The following is a 23580-nucleotide window of genomic DNA, read 5'->3' as shown; positions in this document are numbered from 1 at the left end:
CATCCATAATGGCTAACACGGTACAATATCCTAATATTATTGACAAATTTTAAAATACTTTAAACTCATTTTACATCCTACAAATAAATTGTATTTATTTACACTATAATGTAAGATAAGAAGATACAGCTGGAAGAAAAATTAATACAGTTTATGGTTAACTTGTGAAAAGAAAATTTATAAAACTACATTCATTTTTTTATGTACATTTCTTAAATTGTTCCACATGTGGATTCTTAAAAGGAGAAGTATTTACCGGGAATGGTGCAGCTTCATGCCTATTACACATTCATTTTCTGGATATAGTAGGACTTTGTAGGTGATAGGGATTAAAAACATAATAAGGAGAATCATGTTATACTGTGAATATAAAACAGCGTCAAGTTAAGAAGAGAATCATGTTATACTGTGAATTTAAAATAGTGTCAAGTTAAGATGTGAACATTCTGAAGGTGCAGCTTTTAACTATACTGCTTAAGTAAAGTGTTACAGAGGTTTACTCTTTACCATGACAAACATACAAATGTTTTAGTAACGTCTGTCATGCACCTTACTTTTTCCTTCATAATTCTGTATATTTCTGTAATACTTTAGCTTAGTTTATATTTATTTAAGACTTAGATCATGCACAATATTCCAGGAGGGCGGCACGGTGGCGCTGCTGCCTCGCAGTTAGGAGACCTGGGTTCGCTTCCCGGGTCCTCCCTGCGTGGAGTTTGCATGTTCTCCCCGTGTCTGCATGGGTTTCCTCCGGGCGCTCCGGTTTCCTCCCACAATCCAAAGACATGTAGATTGGCGATTCTAAATTGGTGCATGGTGTGTTTGTGTGTGTCCTGTGGTGGGTTGGCACCCTGCCCAGGATTGGTTCCTGCCTTGTGCCCTGTGTTGGCTGGGATTGGCTCCAGCAGACCCCCGTGACCCTGTATTCGGATTCAGCGGGTTAGGAAATGGATGAATGGACAATATTCCAGGGATAAGTCTGAAATCTCTTCTGTGAACTGTTCCTTACACTGTTATATCTTACACTATGAAGACCAAAAATAGATCAACATATTAAAGAAGTATTTTTAATAAGCAATACCTTAAATATAATTCCTCTAGACTTGTACTTCATACAATATGCAATAAAACTTAAGCAACCTATTAACATGTTAATTACTTGTTTATAGTGTACTAGCCGAAGCCTGCCGTAGCATACGGCGGTGTAAGAATAGGAACGGAAAACGGTGAGAAAGGAATTCAGAAATCAAGAAGAAATAAATACTTCTTGAAAGACGCAGGTGTGAATAGGTGTTTTGGTGGTGACGACAGATAATGAGTCGAAAGATCTAACCCTAGAAAAAGCCACGTACAACTGACCGTGGCTGAAGACTGGTTGTTAGAATTATTGTGAAGAGTAAACAGCATGTGGGATATCAGGTCTGTGCTCCAGTCTTTGGGTATCCGACAGTGCATGTAGAATTTCCGGCCAAGCAGGATTACATGTGAAAGTGATAAATAAATGAGGCTGTCCGAATTTATGTACTATGGCCATGGCATCCTGCTAGTTTTGTTGCATGTATCTTGGACTTCCTGGAAATGTGGACGGTAATATGATCATTTTGCCTAAACGTACGTTTCATTTTCAGCGTTTGCTTGCAGTGTGTCTGACAGTCCTTTGTATTGTTCCACACGCAGATCTTGTTGATCTAATCTGAGATAGTTGAGTCGCGCGCCCTCTGTTTTAACATACGCATCTACGACGTACTGTTGGAATAGTTCGCCGCTGGAGTGCAAAATATTAGATATATTCCTCATTGCTAATCTGTACGCGTAAAATTGGCATTGAGTAAGCCTTCTTTGTTTGGCGGTTCTTTTATCTGGAACATGTTGTAAATCTTTGTGCCAGCCAATTTCTCCATAAGGGAATAAAAGTGGGTAAACCCTAGGATTCCAATTCATATTGAGCGTGGAAATCTGTCTACAGGAGTTGCCTATGGGATAGATGCAAATGTCCCTTTCAACCATCGGTTCGCCATCTTCTCCGACGAAAATCGGTGCAACATTGGTGTGAAATGTCGGGGCATTGTAGCATCGTACATTCTGCCTAGGGTTTTCCTCGAAAACCTTTCATACAGCTACTGTTGGATTGGACTGAGCGATTTAAGTGTACTGTAGATGCTTGGCGAGAAATGCCGTTTCGGCTGTGTGTGGGCGGGACAGGTTTTGAGGGTGGACGTGGGAGGAGAGTTAGAGTTGGTGGGTGGGGCTCTGTCGTGCGTATCCCATGACGTGGTAGGAGGGTTAGAGTTGGAGGGCGGGGCTCTGTCGCGCATATCCCATGGTCTTAGAGTTGGCGGGCGGGGCTCTGTGAGTTGGCGGGCATGGCTCTGTCTTACTTGTGCTCACTGTCATGCGTGCCCTTAGTGAATTATATATATAGATAGATTGTTGTGGCCAGTGACCAATAAGACTCAATATTATTTATTACTTCAGGCATCACCTTTTACCTATTTATACTTGATATTTTCCTTTCTATATGTAAAACATTACAATTATTTATATTAAGTGTCATTCAAAACAGATTTATATAGTATTAGACACCACACATGGATCTAGACCTTCCACAGTTTGAATGTTTATTTTTTTTTTGTTCTGATACTTTAGGTTCTGTCCAGTTGCGAGCATTTTATGTTAACATGCTGTGAATATGTGTAGTTTTGTGAATGCGGCTTGGAGTAAACTGTTTTATTCAGAATTGTCTTATGTCTTTGACATGATGCTTGAATGACTCTGTCTCACTATCATCTTGTAATTGAGATATACAGTAAATGAAAAGCAGATAATGTCATAAACTTTTTGCATCAGTAGGAAATTCCAAGTAAGACAAATTAGTAAAACAAATATTCCCCTCTCTTAACATGTTTTTTTTCTTCTCTTTTATAATTCCATCCATCCATTTTCTTAACTCACTTAGACCAATGAAATGTCATAGGGAGTGGCAGACTCACAAAGACAGAAGCCAGCCTTCAACTAAATGTCAGTCAATCATAGACCATAATTACACCTGCACTCACAACAGGCCAGTTAGAGTCCATGTTCAGTCTAACATTCACATCTTTTTGATGAAGGTAGCAATTTGAGTCCCAAAGGAAGTCCCATATGGAACAAGGGCAAAATATGTAAACTCCACTGACACCATAACAATTGATGAGAACTTTCCATAGAAGACTTCGGGGAGTTTAAGTAGGGAAATACTGTTGTTTGTTTTTTAATGGTACTAGGAGCAGAGTACAGTAGTCAACAGTCACAGGACAAAATTATGCTCCATTTTATATAAAAAAAAAGCAAAGTTAACACCAGGATCTAAACTATATAATTTTTTCAAAGCACTAAATCTGTTGCACAGTTGCTTAGATGTTTTTAATATAAACAGCCATAATGTGAAAGCCATGATGTCACATGTCATGTGGCACACACGTAATGTAACTAGCAGCAACTTAGTAGTATTATGGCCGCAAACTAGTGTCACTCATGAAAACTAGAAACAGAAAATGTTAGTGCCCAGACAGACAAATTTACAAAAATTGCCTTAGAAATTCTGATTGTTTGATTTGTGAGGCAGCAGCCCTAAGTCACTACATCATTGTCTTCCATGCCTGAATATGCTAATTTGCTTGTGATTTTAGTTACATTTTATTTTACACATAACTCTCTCTTATACTAGTTGCTTATTACTCCTGGGTAGGCCATAGCTTAGTTAAAAGAATAAAAAATGATTTTATGGCTTGCATTTTGGCAAAGTGCATTTTTTCATTTATGATGCTGAGTGTCCAACTTACTGCAAAAGCCATGTCTAAAAACTAACCTATTTCAGCTCATGCTACTCTGACTCCAGGGGAGCCTGGGGCAGTATGATGTATGAAATAATGTTTTTATTTATGTATCTTAGTAAGAAGAATATTGCAACCGGAATGCTGCCAACAAATTCTTGGTACTGGTATTCTTGTTACAACATCTGAATTCCATGAAATCTTGTATTGGTGGAACATGCTGTGAGTTACATGTTAATAAATTATGTTAGTACAGTATCTAAAATATTTTTCCATCTATCCTTCAGTATCATAAAATGCATAAATATTAAAATTTGATACTGTATATAAAATGAATAAAGAAGAACAAGATCTCTGAAGGGTTTTTTAACCAAACAACAGTCTTTCTTACTTCAATCAAACATTTTTTTCTCTCAGAGAGTTAAAGAAAAAACCCAAAAACAAATAAAGGAAATGACATGGTATATTCTTTAACCAATTTATTGTTAAGGAAATGACCCAGCTGGTCTTCCATTCCAGAGCCTTGGCATATGGCATTCAATAAGAATACAATTTGCTATGAGTCATTTGATATTGTTATCATGAGACAAAAAAGGTACAGATTGAGGCAAAGAATGAGTCTGTGCAAGTCATTTAAGTGGGCTGGACCCAGCTATCATATTTAGGGTGAAAAAGTTTAATTCTGTGTTAACAATGCATGCTGCAATATTAAGAGGTTTCTCTTTGAAATACTAAGTTTTCATTAAGGATTTAAATGGTAAAGTTTGAAAAAATTATTGTTGAGTTTACTTTGGAGGCCTGCTGCTTTACAGACCAGAGTAAAGTGCAAAGATATTAGAACAGCAGGATGTTTCTACAATAATAATAAGATGACTGTGCTCATTTGGCATATGACTTCTGGCAGACTATATTTAGAGAATTAAACAGACATAAAAATGCTAAAAATTTTGAAAAGGTTATTAAAAGTATGTTTTTAAATCACATTAGCCCTTCACATCAGAAATACAAGTTTATTAGATGTTGTATACAAATCTTGATTTGCCAGTATTATTATTATTGATTTTTTATACTCAATGTTTGCCTCCAAAGAAGCAAAGCCCTCTACATTTTTGGTTTCTTATGAAGTCTATTTGTGTGTGTTTTGCACATTTGCTTTGTGGGGCTTATTTGGTAAGGACAACATAAAATCTATGTTTAATAATGGTGGTACTGTATATATATTCTTTAGACCATTAAAAGAAGTTTGTTAGCCACTGTGCCGTGGTTCACTTGTTAATCCCAGAATATTGTATTTGCTCTTCTATTTTTTATTGAGTTATTTACCTCAACCTGAAAAACCAACTGTGCTTAGGCTGTACCATATAATGTGTGAAATTATGGTGTTGCAGTTAGCACTGGTGTGTCACAGCACTTCTACTCTAATTTGTTTCAGATATGGGGTGTATTTTGTGTAGTGTTTTCTGGTTTTCTCTGTCTGTATGTTGGGGTTCTTGTTTACTTCAGAGGTTCAACAATATGAACAGCTTTATTAGGTGACAAGGCAGAGGACCTCAGAACTAATCTTTGGAAGTACAAGAGCTTGAGAGTAATGATTAAAAAGTATATTAGTAAAACTAAAAAGCAGCTAAAGAGAAATATTCCAGAAAAGTAAAATATGACTTTTTTATTTTAATAGTAAAAGAGCAATAAAGGAGGAAGTGAAATGTATTAGGAACACTAAGGGTAAATTAAAATATACAGACAGTAAAATAGCAAATGCTGTAAACTTTCATCTTTTTGATGTCTTCACATGTGAAGAAGTGGATATCCTCTAAAAAGAAACTAAGACTGCCAAAGATTAACTTGGTGATGTGGAAATTTTAGATGGAGAAATGCTGCTGAGATTAGAAAGGTGACGTCAAACAAATTGCAAGGACCAGTTAAAGTTTATCCTAGGGGACTTAATACGGATAGTGATCATTGAAATCCTATTATTTTTCAGAAGTCAATACATCCTCATAAGATTTCTAATGACTTGAAGTTAGCAAATATTGTTTAATTGTACTAAAAAAGAGTGATCTGGCGAGTCCAAGTAATTATAGGCAGGTACGCTTAACTAGCATCATGGGTAAATTAATAGAAGTAATTGTTAAGGAAAAGATTGAGCATCGCTTGACATTGCTTGACAAAAACAGCTGTGTTAGTGAGTAGTCTGTATCGGTTCAAATGGGGAAGGTCATGTTTTACTAATTCTGTGATGAAGCAAAAGGATCATGAAGATAAATATAATATTATTTATCTTGATTTTAACAAGGCTCTCTTTATAAGAACCCACATAAGAGTCTGGGCATCAGACTAAAAGGATTCAGAGATCTCTATGCAGACAGCTGCAAAATTAGCTCAAGCATTTGAAGCAAAGAATAATGATGTAAAGAACAGATTTTATCAGATTTAGGTGATGTTTAAAGTGGCCTTTCTGAGGGGATAGTGCTCGGGCTGCTGCTGTTGTTAATACTTAAATGATCTAGAAATGAGTATAAAAAACAAGCTGATTAAGTTTGCAGTTTATACTAAACAATGTGGAATGACAGACACTCTAGAATTAGCCAAGTCATTACAAAGGGACTCAAACAGGATACATTGCTTGGGCTGATTTGTGGCAGATAAAATGTAATATAACTAAATGTAAAGTAGTACAAATAGGAAATAAAAATGTAACATTTAAATGAACATAGTTACATAGCACAATGTGTAGAGTACAAGTCAAAAGTGGTTATGCTTAAGCTATATAATGTTCTGGCAAGGCCTCACCTGGAGTATTTCAAACATCCGGAGAAGAGGAACTAGGCTGATTCCAGGCCTGTAAGGAATGAGTTATGAGGAAAGATTGAAGGAGTTGAACATTTTTATTTGAATTAGTTTAGTTTAAGTTAATATTAAGAAGTGGCATGGCTGAAATGTTTTAAAATTGTTAAAGGAATTAGTACAGTGGATCCATGCTAGTACTTTAAAATGAGTTCTTCAATAAGACCACAATTATATAGGATCGAAACCCGGTAAGTGTAAATACCTGCATACATGCTAGAATGTTTTTCTGTACACATGTTTTTGGTATATGGGAGAGAGCTCTACATAGACAGGTCTGGATGTAAGTCTTAAACATTATAGCTGTGAGGCAGCAATGGCATTGTGCCACATTGAAATTAAACCAATGTGTGTGATTATGAGAAAGTACATAAGTGCATCTTGTGATGGACTTAGGTTTTGTTCAGCGATGTCTCTGTTTTGCAGCCAAGGATGGAATCCAGCTCCTCTGAACCTGGTCAGAAATAGAAAATGGATAGATAAAAGAAAGAATTGGTTGTCCCTAGGTATTCTAGATGAAATTACAAACACTTCTGTTAAAGATCCAAAAGGTCTAGCTGTTTATAATCAAGAAAGCAATTAAATTGACATGGATGATATTGTTGTTAAATTCTTATTATCTGACAATAATGTAACTGCATTAATTTTAGGCTGTAGTTGAAAGTCCAGCAGTTTTCAATTAAATATAGTTTGTTACTGTTATTATCAAAAGGAGTCTAGATTTAGATTAACTTCTTGTCATGTGATTGTATTTGCAGAAGGAAAGACCAATATAGTGGACCCAAATACTGAAAGATTTAGGAAATTATATTTCAATTATTTTATGTTATAGTTATTTTAAGTTTACTGTTCACCACTTCCTTGGTATTTTGTGTGTGTGTGTGTGTGTGTGTGTGAGTGACATAATTAAATGAATTAGTTTGGATGTTATTTTTGTGGATATCACCCAATTTTTGATGTTTACAATGCTGTTGAAACCAATAGGAGCATATATATGATATAACTTCAACAGGGCACTCAAAAATGTTCAGACAGCAAAGTATACTTTTTAAAATAATTAAATCTGTGATTATTATTTAAAAGAAAAATATTAAACATCAGGCCTTTGATAGCTTTCTCAAGAAACTGGCATTATTTGTGTATGACAAAAGAAGATTTTAAAATAAACTCTAAATTTAAATGGAGGTCAATTCATTGATATAAAAGCTGGTATTATACTGCACAGTCAATTTTATTTCCATGGATAATATTTGCTGCTCTCTTCTGAGTTGCTTGGAGAATAAGAATTGAACAATAGGAACAGAGTGACAATAAATCACTACAGTAATCAGTTCTTCTTGATATCAAAGAACTAAATACTGTGCCATAATCTGCATAATAAAACATTGCCTTCAAACATTTTGTAAAAAACAGGTCTTAGATAATGTGGAAGTATTATGACTAAATTATCCATTATTAAAAAAACAAAAACAAAAAACAAAACGCAATACAGTATAATAAAAAAAACTGATCTGTTCCTCCCTGCTTTTCACAAATGTTTGAAACTGAATGTTTTTCAACCAAAATCTAATGCTTAATATAAGACACCTTATTTATCTGATGAACAAAGTTATCTAATACCAGCTGGTACTGTGACAAAAACTAATTGCTCTCTGCCCAATTAAAATTAATTATATTTAAAGTCAACTGATTGAGCAAAGACATGCTTGATTACAACCAACTCTGCTCCTTATAATATCTCTCTTATTTTGACCCTCACTGTCACAGTCAAATTGCCAGTAAAATGGTTCAACAAACACTTTATGACACAACCACAAAAAGTTTTTGATGAGATCAGAAAACAATTCAGTCAGCTCTCCAAAAATGTAGCACCAAACCATTAAACTGTTAAGAATTTTTATCTTGCCTTACATAAATGTTTCCATGCCAGCATTTTGGAATTTTGTGGGTAGTTAATGAATCACTAGGAGGTGCTGCATGGTTTCAGGGAACTGCCTCCCATGAGGCACCAGAATCTGCATGATGAAAACCATTAGTCCTTTGTCCAAGATTACAGATTTAATCTGTGACCAAATGGTAATGTATAGTTTTAGGCTCTAATTTTCTAGTAATGATTTATAGCTTTGTAGTCTTAGACATTTAGCTTTATTTGAAGTATAGTTCTCTTGTTAATTATAATGGTTAGCCTCCTCATTTTTAATAGCAATCCTCAGTCGATTTAAAAACCAGTTTGTCTTAGCTTCTGTCTTAAATACCAAGCACATCTCCTTGTCTGTTTCTCTCAATAGGTCAGCAGGCTATTCAAAGAGTGTGGCTAGAAACTAAAGGGTAGGCAAGGTGTTGCAGTTAAGCTGAACCTTTTTAGGTACTTGTGTCTGACATAACAGCAGCCAAAAATATCACACTTTTGCCTGCATAACTAGTGTCAGTATTTTATTGGTTTGATTATCTGGTTAGCATCTGAATCTTGCTTTTCTTGGTAACTACTGTTGTTTTTCATCAGCTGTATCATAAAGCCCCTTTTAAAGCTGGTTTTCAGTTTTGCATATTGAGAAGGTTCATGTTTGAATTAATGTCTACAGTCATGTAGAGCACCTTCTTAACTTAGACGAGTTTGAAATTGCATCTCAAAATGCAATGTGAGATTATTTTGTGGGGTTAGTGAGGTTATTTTCTCATTGAAATTGGCAGACTGTGTATAACATGGCTCTCAAATACACCCCTCAGGACAACAGACATCATTGTGGGTATAGGACTAGGATGAAATTAGTAACACACAATGAAACAGAAACATGATACTCAGAAGTCGAAATGAATGAACCCTCAATTCTGCTTAACAGTCCATGAGCTACTTATTCATTTATTCTTTCGTTCATTTTCCACCACTTTTCCAAGACTGTGTCTTGGGGGCAACTTAGCAATTAGACTCATGTGTCTCTGTCCCCAGCCACACTTACCTACTCATACTATAGGATCAAAAGGCATTCTCAAGCCATCTGGGAGATATAATTCTACAAGCAAGTCCTGGGTCTTCCATGGGGTCTCTTCTGCTCATAAAACCCCTGGAGGGAGGCGCTGAGTGGCATCCATATCAGACACCAGAACCATCTCAGTTGGCTCACCCTATGCGGAAGGTCAGCAGCTCTATTACTAGCCTCTCCAGGATTTCTGTGCTTCAATCCCATCTCTAAGGGAGAGCCTTTCACCCTGTGGAGTAAACTCATTTTGGCTGCTTGTACCTGTGAAATTGTTCTTTTGGACATTACCCAAAGCTTATGACAATAGGCAAGAGTTGGGATGTAGACTGACTGGTAAATCAAGTGAATAGGAAAAATAAATGCATAACCGTGCTCACTGCACCAATCTGTCTTTGATCTCACTATCCCTTATCACCTCACTCTCGAACAAAACCTTGAGGTACTTTATTTTCTCCACTTGAGGCAGTTACTAACCTCCTACTCAAAGAGAATAGACCGTCATTTTCTTACTGAGGACCATGTCCTCAGATTTGTTGGTGCTGATCCTCATCCCAGCTGCTTCACACTTCCAAAACCATTCCAAAAGTGGAAGCTGGAGCTGTTGGGTGAGGCAGAGTGCTACCATCTAGATTTAATTTGGCTCATGTCCACCCACTCACTTGATTCTGGAACCAAATCTTTTGAAAGAAGCTGAACTCTGTTCTGCTGTGGAGTTGCTAATGGCAAAATGCATCAAGTGGGATTGGGCTTCTTACTGAACCCCTTCCTGGTGGATGCCATGTTGAGGTTTTTCCTGGAAAACAAAAGGGCTGTCTCTGTGTGGCTGAAGGTTGTGTAAGGGAGGACTCTGACTGCTGTATGTGATTATGTACCAAATGACAGCTTGGTGCACCTGGCACTTCTTGGAGTGCATGGAGAGAATCCTGGAAAGGGTCCCAGCTAGGGACTCCAAAATTCTGTAAGCAGCCATGTGGGCAACAGTGAGGACACCTGGAGATGCTTGATTGGGAGGAACAGCCTGTCTGATGTAAACCTAAGTGGTGTTTTGTTATTGGACTTCTGTGTAAGGTATGGTCTGTCCATAAAAAACACTATGCTTGGATATCAGGTGGCTCATAAGTGTACTTGGTATCAAAGCATCTTAGGCCAAAGGTCTAATTTTATAACTGTATTGTCAGATTTGTGTTTTGGACACTTGGTTGAAAAGAGGGGCAGAGCTAACAACTGATAACAACCTGGTGGGGGGAGTGAGAGACAGTTGGTGAGGGAGACTCCTGAATAAACCTAGAAAGTCCAAGCGAGTAGTGGAGGTCGAATGGGAACATCTGGGAGAGGCCCCTGTCCAGAAGACTTTGAAGTTTCACCTTTGAAAGATATTTCCCACATCTGGGGGGAGACTGATAGATAGATAGATAGATAGATAGATAGATAGATAGATAGATAGATAGATAGATAGATAGATAGATAGATAGATAGATAGATAGATAGATAGATAGATAGATAGATACTTTATTAATCCCAAGGGGAAATTCACATAATCCAGCAGCAGTATACTGATACAAAGAAACAATATTAAATTAAATAGTAATAAAAATGAAAAAAATTAAAATAAAATTAATGTTAGCATTTACTCCCCCGGGTGGAATTGAAGAGTCGCATAGTGTGGGGGAGGAACGATAACATAGTAACATAGAGTCCAAATGGAGATTGTTCAAATCCTCCATTGTGAAAGAGTTGTAGTCTGACGGCCACTTCATGGTGGAAAGGCTAAAAAAAAGTCTACTGCCTTGGCAGTGAGGGAAGCAAACACCTGGATGTGGTAGTTCAGAGAGAAAATGACTATCGATTGGGCTAAAAGAAGTTCAGGAATATGATCAGGCAGTTCAGAAGGGAAGGCAGGTCTTAACCTTCTCAGAAAGGATGGAGGAAATGATGACCCAGACTGAGGATATACCTGTAGTCTGGCATTGGAAGGAACACTGTGAGGGGATCCTGAACCTGTTGGACAAGCTTTCTGTAGTAATGGCATAGCCATAAGCAGATGAGGGATCAAAAACCATTTCTCCAAGGGATATCACTGAGTTAGTTAAGCAACCCAGCAGTGTTAAGGTCCCAGGGCTGAAAGATATTGGCCCAGAAATGCTGAAGGCTCTAAGCTATGATGGCTGACATACCTTTTCAATATTGCATGGTCATTGAGAGCAGTGCCCTTTTAATTGTTCGTCCCCATTTTTAAAACTGGAAACCCAAAGAGGTGCTCCTACTATCGGGAGGAACATGAGCTCAAAAAAACTAATCTATTGAACTGACGAAGTTCAAGTCCAGACCTACACCTAATAGAAATTATCTGAAATAAGCAGTTCACGAGTGTTTTTAACTAAAACAGCTCTGCAAGTAAGAGTGAACTAATATTCTTCCATCAGGTTAAGATTTCTCCATAGCAATGTGAAAACTGATATTTAATTATAGGAAGCATTGGGTTGCAGTCATTGTAGCAATAGGGATAAAACATTACCCCTGGTTAGCTGTTCATTCAATAAATGTAATAAGTAAAGAAAAAAGTTTATTTATTCACTTAGACACCCTTTATAGAATTCTAGATTTTGGTTGAAGATCTGAAAATGTATACAGTGTCAACATTTTATAATACTTAAAAAAATAGCTTTTTAATGGTACTGTACATTTTGGAAGGCATTATTGTCTTATTATTTGTAGTGTTGCCCTCTACTAAAATAGCTTCTCTATTTTCCTAATTTAAGGCAAGGTCATTTTTAATTATCTGCAGCATCACTCCACTAAAGTGTTATCACTTTACTGGAGTAATATGCATGAACAATTAATGTTTCCAAATAATACCTTATAGCAATACATAGAAAGAAAACAGAATTCAAAGAATGCCAGAACTGAAAGATACCAATTTCAGACAGGAATGAGAGAGTATTAACCTCAGATTTTTGAGTGGATGGAAAATTATATGATGAGCATAAAGTTAACCAGCATTAGCACAATATCTGCAGGGGCAACTAAATTATTAGGCTTGTGTATGGTAGTAAAATTCAGCAGTCAATATCACCAAGAGATGCACTTAAATCTACAACCAGAAACTAGCATTTTCTCTATCAGAGAATATTATATACAGTGTCTAGTGTATATGTAACTATGGTGTTAGCCATGCTGATATTTCTCATAAAAGATGTGCTTTTTAAGACAAGATTGGAGATGTTAGATTACAGTGTTTTAAAAAGCATGGTAAAACTGTATATATGCATATGTATGTATACAAGGATCAACCTGCTTATGTTAAACATATCTCTTTTCATTTTCTCAGACTATAGGGCACCATTTGTCAGCTCATCTTCAAATATTGAGATAGTGTTCATTCAAGAAAACACACCTGTTGTTATACCATGCCTTGGCTCTTTTCAGGACCTGAATGTGACTTTATTTGCGGTAAGAATTCAACTTAACTTGTTATCTTCCTTACACTATTAAGCTGTTATCAGTAATTTGTAATATTATGTAGATTTTTCATTTTATAATAAAACTGTGAATTGCTAGTATTAAAATAAACATACAAAAACAAAAACGAATGGCATGTGCCCAATTCAGGTAGAATTTAATAAAGGCATTTTAACTGAATAATTATATAGTATCACTTCATTTGCACTGGTTAAGTGTAAAAAGCCCACCATCTATAGCTGTTTTCGATGATTTTGGTGAGCTTTAGGTGCTTTTTATGCCTGTTTTGTTTTTCAAAATATCTGTTTTTAGATATTTTCTGTTATTTTCCATCATCATTTTTGATTATGTCAGTGATAATAGTACAGTGCTTGCTTCATAGAATGTTTACTTCACTTTGCAAACACCCTATTTAAGGGAGAGGGATTACAGGTGGTGAATTTGAAACTGCTGATTTAGTTAGCCCCTAACTATGTTTATTTTTATTTATTTATTTATTTTGACAGTGTTATTTTCTTTTTTGGAGTTTTTGGTTCTTGGCATAGTCCTCTGAATCTAAAATACTGTCCAGAAAACTTTTACAAACAAGATAAGGATGTGCGATCATTTATTTTTATGTTTTTTGTTTTTTAATGTTTTGATTGTGAGTACAGATTTCTATTAGAATATTTCAAATACCCCAATATTCTTTTTAAGAATAGATGTCTGGCAGGAGGGATAAAGCAAGTTGATATATTTTTTTTTTTAATTTACTGCTAAAATTAGTTATATTCCTGAAAGAAAAAAGATAACAGTTACAAGAAATATTGGTTAAAATGATGGGAAGGAAACCGACTGTACAACAAAACATATTATCGGTGTGGGAAGGATAGTGGCACTAAATAAAATACTTGTTTTAAAACTATTTTGTAAAAATATGAAGAAACTTTTTCCATAACGGTTTAATATCCATATTAGTGGTATGCTAACCTTCTATAATTTGCTGGTATTTGTTTTATATATTATTTACAGAAATACCCAGACAGAGAAATTGTTCCAGATGGGGAGATTATTTACTGGAATAGTCGCAAAGGATTTATTGTCCCCAGTTTCTTAATCAATTTTGCAGGAATAGTACGCTGTCAAACAGTTATATATGGCAAAATATTCCAGTCACCACTTTTCATGTTAACAGTTGTAGGTAAGTACTATTTTATTATTGATAAAGTTCCGCTTTTGTTTAAGATGTATTTATTTTCATCACTGAACTGCTGTACGTCTATAAAACTAATTAAGGATCCAGTGAGCATCAAGTACTTTGACTGATGAATTGCTAAAGCCAGGTTAGCCTTTCTTGCACCTCACAGAGGATCACTGCACAGGAGAAAATGTAGCCAAGAATTAATTATTACTTGTTTTGAAGTATGAAAGACTAACATTGTTTAGTCAATTTATACAGGTAGGGTAAACAGATTTTCTCAGAACTGTTTAAGGAGAAGATGATTTTTCATATTTTATAATACTGACATTGAAATGCACATGTGCATCTCCTTATAACACTGTGCACTTTTTTACTTTTTCACTTATAGAGATTTATTTTTTCATGTTAAAAATCTTTTTATTTTATTTTTAAGCCAAGATATACTACTGCTCATAACTTAAAAGTAAACCTGATTTCTGTTGACACCCTTCCCTTTTCCCATCATAAATCTGTTTTGGTATCCATTTGTAAAAAGTTAGGATGAACTTAGTTCAACTAAAGACAGTTAGATAAAGAATAGTTACTAAAAGTTAATGGGCTAATCAACATATTAAACATAAATATAAGTGAATTAGCCTGAACCTCAATAAACAAAACAAAGTCAGTCAATCATTTTCCAGCCCAGTATATCCTAACACAGGGTCACCTGGAGCCAATCCCAGCCAGCACAGGGTGTAAGGCAGAAACAAATCCCAGGCAGGGCACCAACTCACCACAGGGCACACACACTAGGGACAATTTAGGATCACCAATGCACTTAACCTGCATGTCTTTGGACTATTGAAGAAACCCACACAAACACAGGAGAACATGCAAACTCCATGCAGGGAGGACCTGGGAAGTGAACCCAGGTCTTCTTACTTCGAGGCAGCAGTGCTACCACTGCGCCACCGTGCCACCCGACAAAACAAAGTACTTTCCAAAATTAAAAACAAAAAACAATACAACACCATGCCCTTTGACATTTTACTTGGCTATAGGTTAGTCTCATACATCATTAAATACAATTATTAAGCAGTGTAACTTAATGTTAATTCAACAATGGTTGATTGATTTTAATAGTCTCAGATTTATGACTAGCTTGCTAGTTCTACATTCATTGCAGATTCTGGCTTTGTCCATCCATTTTATCATCATAACCTCCTACATTTACATTTACTTATTTGGCTGATGCCTTTATCCAAGGCAGCTTACAACATTTATTAGAACATTGGTTACATTTCTTTTGTTTTTCCAATTGGAGCACAGGCAGCTCAAGTGAATTGCTCATGGTCATACAGTGTCAGTAGTGGGATTTGAACCCTCAAGTTCAAAGCCTTACTAACTACACCACACTGCCTGCCAATGTATATCAAAACATGTATATCAAAACTAGTTAGCAATATTTATGACATCTTAGCTGTAATTGACATAGGTGTGAGAGTTTTCAAAAACAGGACTGGTAAGTAGTGCGCTGAAAGAATGCCCGTGATCTCATTTAAAATACAGGACACAGATTTTTTGAATGATATATATCGAGACAAATACATTTGAGCGGAAAATTTACATTTATTTTGCCAACCACCAGCATTGTCCTTTACTGGCATTGTTATACTGAGAGTTCCCCCAGATATTTTTCCAACTAAAACACTGATTCGATGAGAAGTGAATAGGGAAGCTGTAAACAGACATGTGAACAGATAATCCTGCAGCAAATGTGATTACACCATTAAATATACACAAGAAACATATTTGTAGTTTTTGCTTAGAAACCAAGTTTTGAACATCATCATAATCTATAAAGTTTTAAGAAATCTGATATTGCAAATAAGTGCAAAATTATATCATGATTAGGATAAAGAGGAGAAAGAACAAGGAAAGAGGAAAAATGAGAGACAGTGAAGCAGATAATGGCCATGCATGTTTGTTTAGTGAGCTTATCACCAGTGGATTAAAGGAATGTTTGGACTTTTTTTTTTACTGCCTGACACAAATCCAGCAAGGAGTTTGTTGATATCATAAGGTTCAGAAGTTTAAATATAGCCTTTGACGGGGTAATGGAGGGAGGGGTTTGGAGGTGGTATGAGGGGCCCTGTTTGGGTTTATTTCTCATATTAGTTACTTCTCAGCATGGCATGTTGATTTCTGTTTTATTTTACTAATAAAAAAAATATCACAAAAATATATCTCTTGGCTCATTGAGTGACTAAATATTCTGTTTCTCTTCAAAATATTTTTAACACAATACTATATTAAGCAGCTCATCAGATTATTGTTTACTGAAATATTTAGAATCAAGGAAATAAAAAATACATGATTTTTAATTAATGTCAGAAGCATTAGTTTGCAATAGTTGAAGACTGTTTACTATATGGTCTGAAATGAAGGACACCTTTAAAGTGAATTTATGTTTTCAGTATTTCTGGAAGTAAATTTTAATCTCACTTTGGTAACGGCATTCCCATTGAGAATGATATTTAAGCTCCAAAAAATATTGCTTGTGAGGAGTGCAGATCAAGACTAATGCAGGAAAGGAAGGAAATAGTCAGGAAACAGTCTGCATGATGTGTAGTGTTAAAAAGGAGGCCAAGATATTTCTTTAATAATGGTGGGAGGGGGGGCAGGTTAGAATTGCTCTTTTTGTTACTTTAGTTAAAATAATTAGTTTAGGCCATGTTATAAATATTAATTTAGCTCTTATACTCTTTTCATTAGAGAGAGTCCTCAAGGTTTTGAAAATCACACATTTTTTTATACTATTACAATGTAATGAAAATAATTAAATATTAGTAATTGTATTTTTATTTGTTTTTTATTTTTGTTCCTATGATGTGTGCTTCTGTTTTAAGTTATAGTGATTGGATTAATTATATACTGTTTACTTTATGCTTTGCATTCTCTTCTGGAAATGTTTCTGGACATATATGAAGATTATCCATCACTAACAGACAATCAACACACGTCCTTACTACCTAACATTTACAATGAGTATTCTGTTTCAGTATTCAAGACCTTCTGATGCATTTTTGTCCATTTAACTCTATGGAAAATAAAATACATGCTTGAAAATGAGCCTAAACACACACCTGATTACTCCTCTAACCATTTTTTTAATTGGTGTCCCAGGAGAGATTTGGTTTTTATAAATGCTCAAGGCTCTGGCTCTCAAAACCCCCAACTTAGCTAGAATGTATAGATTGCCAGTCTTCCCACAATTTTTTAGAAAAAAATTCTAATACTAATAAACACTAACCACACTGGGCAAAATATTAAATGAGTGTCCTGTATCAGAGATTGAAGACTGTGTAATATATGGGCATATTGCAAAGATTAGAAGCTATCATCAGTTAAATTATTTTCCTTACCTCTTGATTTAGCTCTATTAGTTGATTTACACAGTACTTCCCACCCCCGACTATACCTGTAGTGTGATTACTGCTTCTGCAAAAAATAATGTTACCCTTTTTAACCAAAGTCACTGATCTTCCATACTCAAACTTGAATCTAACATCACCTTGCTAGAATAAGTGCAGTACTGGATAGTTCCATCATTCATTTTTTGAACAGAGGAAAAACAGAACAGAGACAATTTGATAATCAAGTTAATAATCAGTCTGGAGAGGTGGTACAGGAGTGGGGACACGTTTTAACTTAAAACTGAATTGACAATTGTGTTCCAGTTGACTTACAGAGCTAAACATTTGGTTAACTGCTGAATAATCTTAATTTGAAAAGCAACATTTTAATTTATAATGTAATTTCTTTTTAAAAGATGTAATTTTTACATTTTATATATAAATATATGTAGCAAACATAACCATCTGACTGTCATCTAATTCATTCAATGCAGTTTAGTTCTGTAAGGGGCAGAATTTATCCCAGTTGCATCAGACACAGGGTTGGAGTAGGTCGTAGACAACGTGTCAAGTCTATTGCAGACATGCTCATACAAGACCAGTTAAGGTCTTCAATTCAGCTAACTTGCATATGGTTTATATATCGGAAGAAGACCAAAGAGCTTGGAGAAAAACTGTCATAGTTAATGAAAAGATCGTACATATCTAACACAGATTGTGACCAGGCCAAGATCTGAATACAGTAGTGTAGAACCTGTATAGCTACGGAATCTCACCATACCTAAGGAAAAAAGCAACACCTTACATATGATGTGTTACACTTTTTATTACTGTAATAAACTGATTAGGGAAGTAAACTGAAGGTGAAAATCTTCAGTATTGTGTAAAACATTTTATTAATCTTTTGTGGGACATTTGTTTTGAAAAAGGATACTAGAATATTAAATTAAGAGCTAGTGTATTTAAAGTTTTTTTATAGTAATGAGGAAAATACTGAATTTAATAAAGATGAATTAAATTTTTAATACTCATTTGAAAAAATATACTGTAAACTCTTAATAAAATCCTATTTTTAAAACAGCTTCTGAATAACATTTAAAAGAAAAAGTCAAATGAAAATTTAGTTGCTACAAATTAACTTATAAATCTTTCAGTTTTTTCACAGGGCAAGTAAAACACAGTAACTGTTGTTCAATTATTTCTATGGCTCTCTCAGAGACTTAGAGAGCGTCATTTATTTGTAAAATATAACACATTATCATTAATTATTGTTATTGTTACTAAATTATGCAGATTATTATTATTATTATTAATTTTATTATTAACAGCACAGAAATGCAGAATATTCTGTCCATTTTCTTAGGTTGTTTGGTTTTCTCTTATGGGCCTTCTGACATACATGTTAGTTTGATTGGTGACACAAATTTATCCTGTATCACTGAATAGTGATGTATCTGTGAGTGTGCCCTACAGTGGATTGCCCTCCCATCCAGGTTGGGTTCTGCCTCATACCAAATGCTGACAAGATAGACTCCAGGTCCTGTGACTATGTGGGATTAAGTAATAATTAGAATAAAGATTAACAACACAGATTTCAAGTATATGATTGACAAATTAACAACAGAGCTTTTTGGTTTTTATTACTTTAGGCTACAAAATCAAAGAGCTCTGGATGACCCCACCACAGCAAACACAGTTGATAGTTGGTGAGAAGCTGGTAATAAACTGTACTGCTAAAACGGAGTTAAATGTGAGAATAGATTTTAAATGGACATTTCTAGCTCCAAAGGTAAGAACATTGTTTTTTATTTGCTTTTCTTAATGACTGAGCAGAGCATTAATTAATATAATTCTTTACAGTCAAGAGCATAATTTATTTCTTCTAGTAATAGGGTATCCTTATTGGATTTTATGAAGTCTATGGTGAAGACTGAATGATTTTGATTAAGGTAGTATTAAGGGCATTTTAAAAAAAGATACAAAAGTGATTATGGAATGTATGAATACATAAAAGAAAATTTATTGATTAAAAAAATAAAGTTTATTGAATAGCTTTATTACATTGTATTAGAAGGCAGGAAAAATAATCTAAATGATTTATTTTGACAAGAATAATAACTAAAGCAAAAAAAAAAAACAAACATACATAGCACTTGCATCTAATTAATGTAATATGGTTTTCTTCCTTTTCAAAAAGTGGTGTAGCATTTATTATTATTATTTCATATTTTGATAAGTAACATAAACGTTTGCCTCGTAGTACTATTTAGGTAACAAAAAGATCATAAATGCCTGTCTGCAGTTCTGAAGTATTAACACCTCTTCCACTGTTGTACTTCTGTGTCTGCTGAAAATTCTTTCTGTACTGGCAGTGTAAGTTGTTGTTTCCTAGTCCAGTAAAATGCACCTTGACACAATAAAGCTTAAGCCAATCAGTATCTCAAAAGCATTAAATCTGAGATGAAAATCATGGAGCCCTACTACAAGTATATTAAATATACTTTCCGAAATATTTTTAAATATCTTATTACAAAATGATATCTTAAAACACATATGTATTCAGACATGCTTAATTCCATGCCAGGTCATTGTCAGCCTTAGCCTGTCCTAACAACAAAGAGTCAGTGACATACAGGGCCCTCGTAACAAGGCACATTAACACATGCACAATCACGCTCACTCAAAATAAGGTATATTTATTGTTACCAGACCACCTATCTGACACGTATTTAGGAGTGCATTTATGTAAATGATACATTTATGCATTTTAAAAATGTATTTTGGTATGCTACTGAAATGTCAATAATTTACATATGTTTGAATTTATAACATTATACTCCAATATATCATTGTACATTCTATATTGTATATTTTAAGATATTCATGGAATGTTGGCTCAGTGATTAAGGCTGTTGCTTCACGTATCTAAATGTTAGGTTTAAAATCCTCCTTAGGTTTTCTGTGTGGAGTTTATATTATCTCTCAGTGTCTGGATAGGTTTTCCTCAGGGTACTCTGATTTCCCCGTACATCCTAAACATGTTAAGTTAATTCATGTTTATAAGTTGATCTTCTGTGTGTGTCTCTGCATGAGTTGTCACCCATTTCAGAGTTGACAGGCTCCGGCCAACCCGAATAGGAATAACTGGGTTTGAGAATATAATTGAATGCTATGTTATGTTATCTTGATTTTTATGTGAATTTGTTTTGAAGAAAACGACTGCATTTGAAACATAAATATCTGTATATAACTTCTGAATATCTGGCAATCATTGATTCTTGTCAGTTCTATAACCTATGTCTCTGTTATTTTGTTTAGGAAAAATACCCACTACAACTCAGCCATCCCACTATACAGTTCAACAAGAAAAAATTATGGGATAGTTTAGAGCTTTTAAGTACTTTAATAATAGAGAATGTGACCATGAATGATACAGGAAAGTACATTTGTACAGCATTTAGTGGAAGAATGGAAAAAACAAGCAACACCACTTTAATAGTCTATGGTAAGAAAGATTTTTTCAGTTGCTTTGTGATATATGATATTTTAAGACGAATAATAGTGATCATTAATTTCATATAATCAATTAGACATTTTATTCATATGTTGCACTTATTTTTACATTAGAAATGTTTCTGACTACTTTCAGGTTATGTTCCTTTTCAGAATTTCATGTTTATTTGTTTTATAGCAAAACCTTTCATTTCAATTGAACATGACACAAGCACTTTGATTGAGGCAAAATCAGGAGATCGACTTGTTAGAATTCCAGTAAAATTTTTAGCCTATCCACCTCCTTTAGTCGAATGGTAAGATTTAAGTATTTTTCATCTCAGATTGCTTTTAAGAAGATTTAAGTTGCACAATGAAGATACAATATACTGTATATTTGAAAAAAAAATGTTTTCATCAGGAAGAAAAATGGAAATCCAATCCATCAAGATGATCAAAGCTACAAGATCAAAAACAGCAGCTATGACTTAAATATTTCATATGTGACTGAAAAAGATGCTGGAAATTACACTGTTATTTTGAAGAGCCCACTAACTAAAGAGGAGTATAGCTATACATTCCAGCTAGTTGTGAATGGTAAGAATTCTCCTTAATGCACATACATACTAGTGTGTATTAACGCTACAAAGTGTGAAACACTTTTATTAAACTGATCAGAAAGCAGCCACACCATTTCTTTGTTAACGTGACAACTAATATAATTAAAAATTAAGTGGTTTTAGCTCTAGAAAGACAGAGGTACAGAGTCTGTGATTATTTTCTTATTTTTTTATTTTTCCTTGATGATCCAGCGTTATGAGTTTAAAACCTGTTTCCAGTGATTGTCTGCATTCTAGGGTTAATTAACAACTATAAATGGTATGAGTGTAGGCTTGTGAATGAGCGTGGCCTGCAGTGAACTGGTACCTAACCTGATGCTGCAAGTTTATGGACTAGCTTTCTGTGATTTTGTAGTGGATAATGTTATATTATTAATGTATTTTGCAAAATGTGTTTCTGAAAGTATACTATATTCCTTTATTTTTGATTACTTCAGTTTCTCCTCATATTCGTGAGAAAGATGTTGCTAATGAAAAGGATCTTTATGAACTTGGTAGCAGTCCTGTTCTTAAATGTACAGCTGATGGAATCCCTTCACCAGTACTGATTCAGTGGCAGTGGATATCAGAAGAGAAGTGCATCTTCAATTATCCGTGAGTTGAAAGAATAAACTAAATCCTTGGAAATGTAATTGCTGTTAAATTGGCTAATATGGTTGTAGTCGTGGTGTAAAAATACAAATGATATACTGACTTTTCTGATATTGATAGAAAAATCAATAAGATTGTAGAATTTTGCAATACTAATTACTGTGCTTGGATTCATTTGTTTTGATTGAATTACTTAGGTGTTATCATATCCATGAACTTGCATTCTGACACAAATATGTACACTCATAGACAACACCATGAAAGTGGCCAAACTGTTTCCATGGAGACCTGAAATGTATGTGAAATGTGTGTGTATTCATTGATAACTTGCCTGTAGTACTAGGTTGTTGTACCATGTTCACCATTATGGATGTAATGAAAAGTCAAGCAAAATGACACCTTTTATTGGCTAACTAAAGAGATTATAATATGCAAGCTTTCGAGACAACTCTAGCCTGGAGAAGGGGCATTAGTTGCCTTGAAAACTTACATATTGATAAGTTAGTGAAAGTTCTGGGGCCATTACAATGCTTTGTAAATAAAGGGAAAGTAAAAATATCTTTTTTTCATCTATAGTAAAGGAAGTTAACTCTTGTTAGGCATTGTTTAATTTCTTAAGTAATACCTGCTCTTTCTTATAACTCACATTTAATCTGTAAAATCCAAATGAAAAGATGAAAAACTATATTTTTAGTGCTGTATATATTATTAGATGTTGTGTATATATTACACAGTTATCTCTAAATAACAAAAAAGTACTGCAATAGCTATAAAAATTTATACATCATCAGGTACTTGATATTTGAAATGCGCAAATGTTCTTCTCAGGGCTTCTTTATGGTGATGAAAGAACTGAACAGAAATAGACCTCATTTTAGAATAAATGGATCAGTTTGATCAAAAACATGTAACGTCACTTTGATTTAATGGAGAGCAGCTGTTGATAAATAAAATTTTAATCTCTTACAGTAATTATTATCAGCAGATATTATTGCAATACGAGGTGTGGCAGAAAAGTCATGAGACTGGCAACACTGCAAGCGATCTGGCAACGCTGTGCTGTTGTCCTTGATAGAGCACGTGTATCAGTACCCTCCTATAGCTCAGTGCGAGTTTCAACTCCTTCCGTTAACTACGTGATTTTTGTGACTGCTATTAGCGAAGTTGTGTTTTTGGTTGTGCGTCACGCAAAATGGAACAGCGGAATTT

The 23580-nt window shown here is 34.7% G+C and overlaps 1 protein-coding gene across 1 annotated transcript in view; it reads left to right on the top strand.

Moving 5' to 3' along the window:
- Window positions 1-23580, top strand: part of kdr (kinase insert domain receptor (a type III receptor tyrosine kinase)) — a 70153-nt gene that overhangs the window by 12545 nt on the left and 34028 nt on the right. The window contains exons 4-10 of the mRNA XM_039751211.1: window positions 12963-13084; window positions 14105-14273; window positions 19318-19457; window positions 20987-21173; window positions 21360-21477; window positions 21582-21757; window positions 22218-22374. Coding sequence (XP_039607145.1) covers window positions 12963-13084; window positions 14105-14273; window positions 19318-19457; window positions 20987-21173; window positions 21360-21477; window positions 21582-21757; window positions 22218-22374 — 1069 coding nt within the window. The remainder of the gene's footprint in view (window positions 1-12962; window positions 13085-14104; window positions 14274-19317; window positions 19458-20986; window positions 21174-21359; window positions 21478-21581; window positions 21758-22217; window positions 22375-23580) is intronic.

This window comes from Polypterus senegalus, chromosome 4, assembly GCF_016835505.1.
Source record: "Polypterus senegalus isolate Bchr_013 chromosome 4, ASM1683550v1, whole genome shotgun sequence".
Lineage (NCBI taxonomy): Eukaryota > Metazoa > Chordata > Cladistia > Polypteriformes > Polypteridae > Polypterus > Polypterus senegalus.
This window is presented reverse-complemented; position numbering and strand designations above follow the sequence as displayed.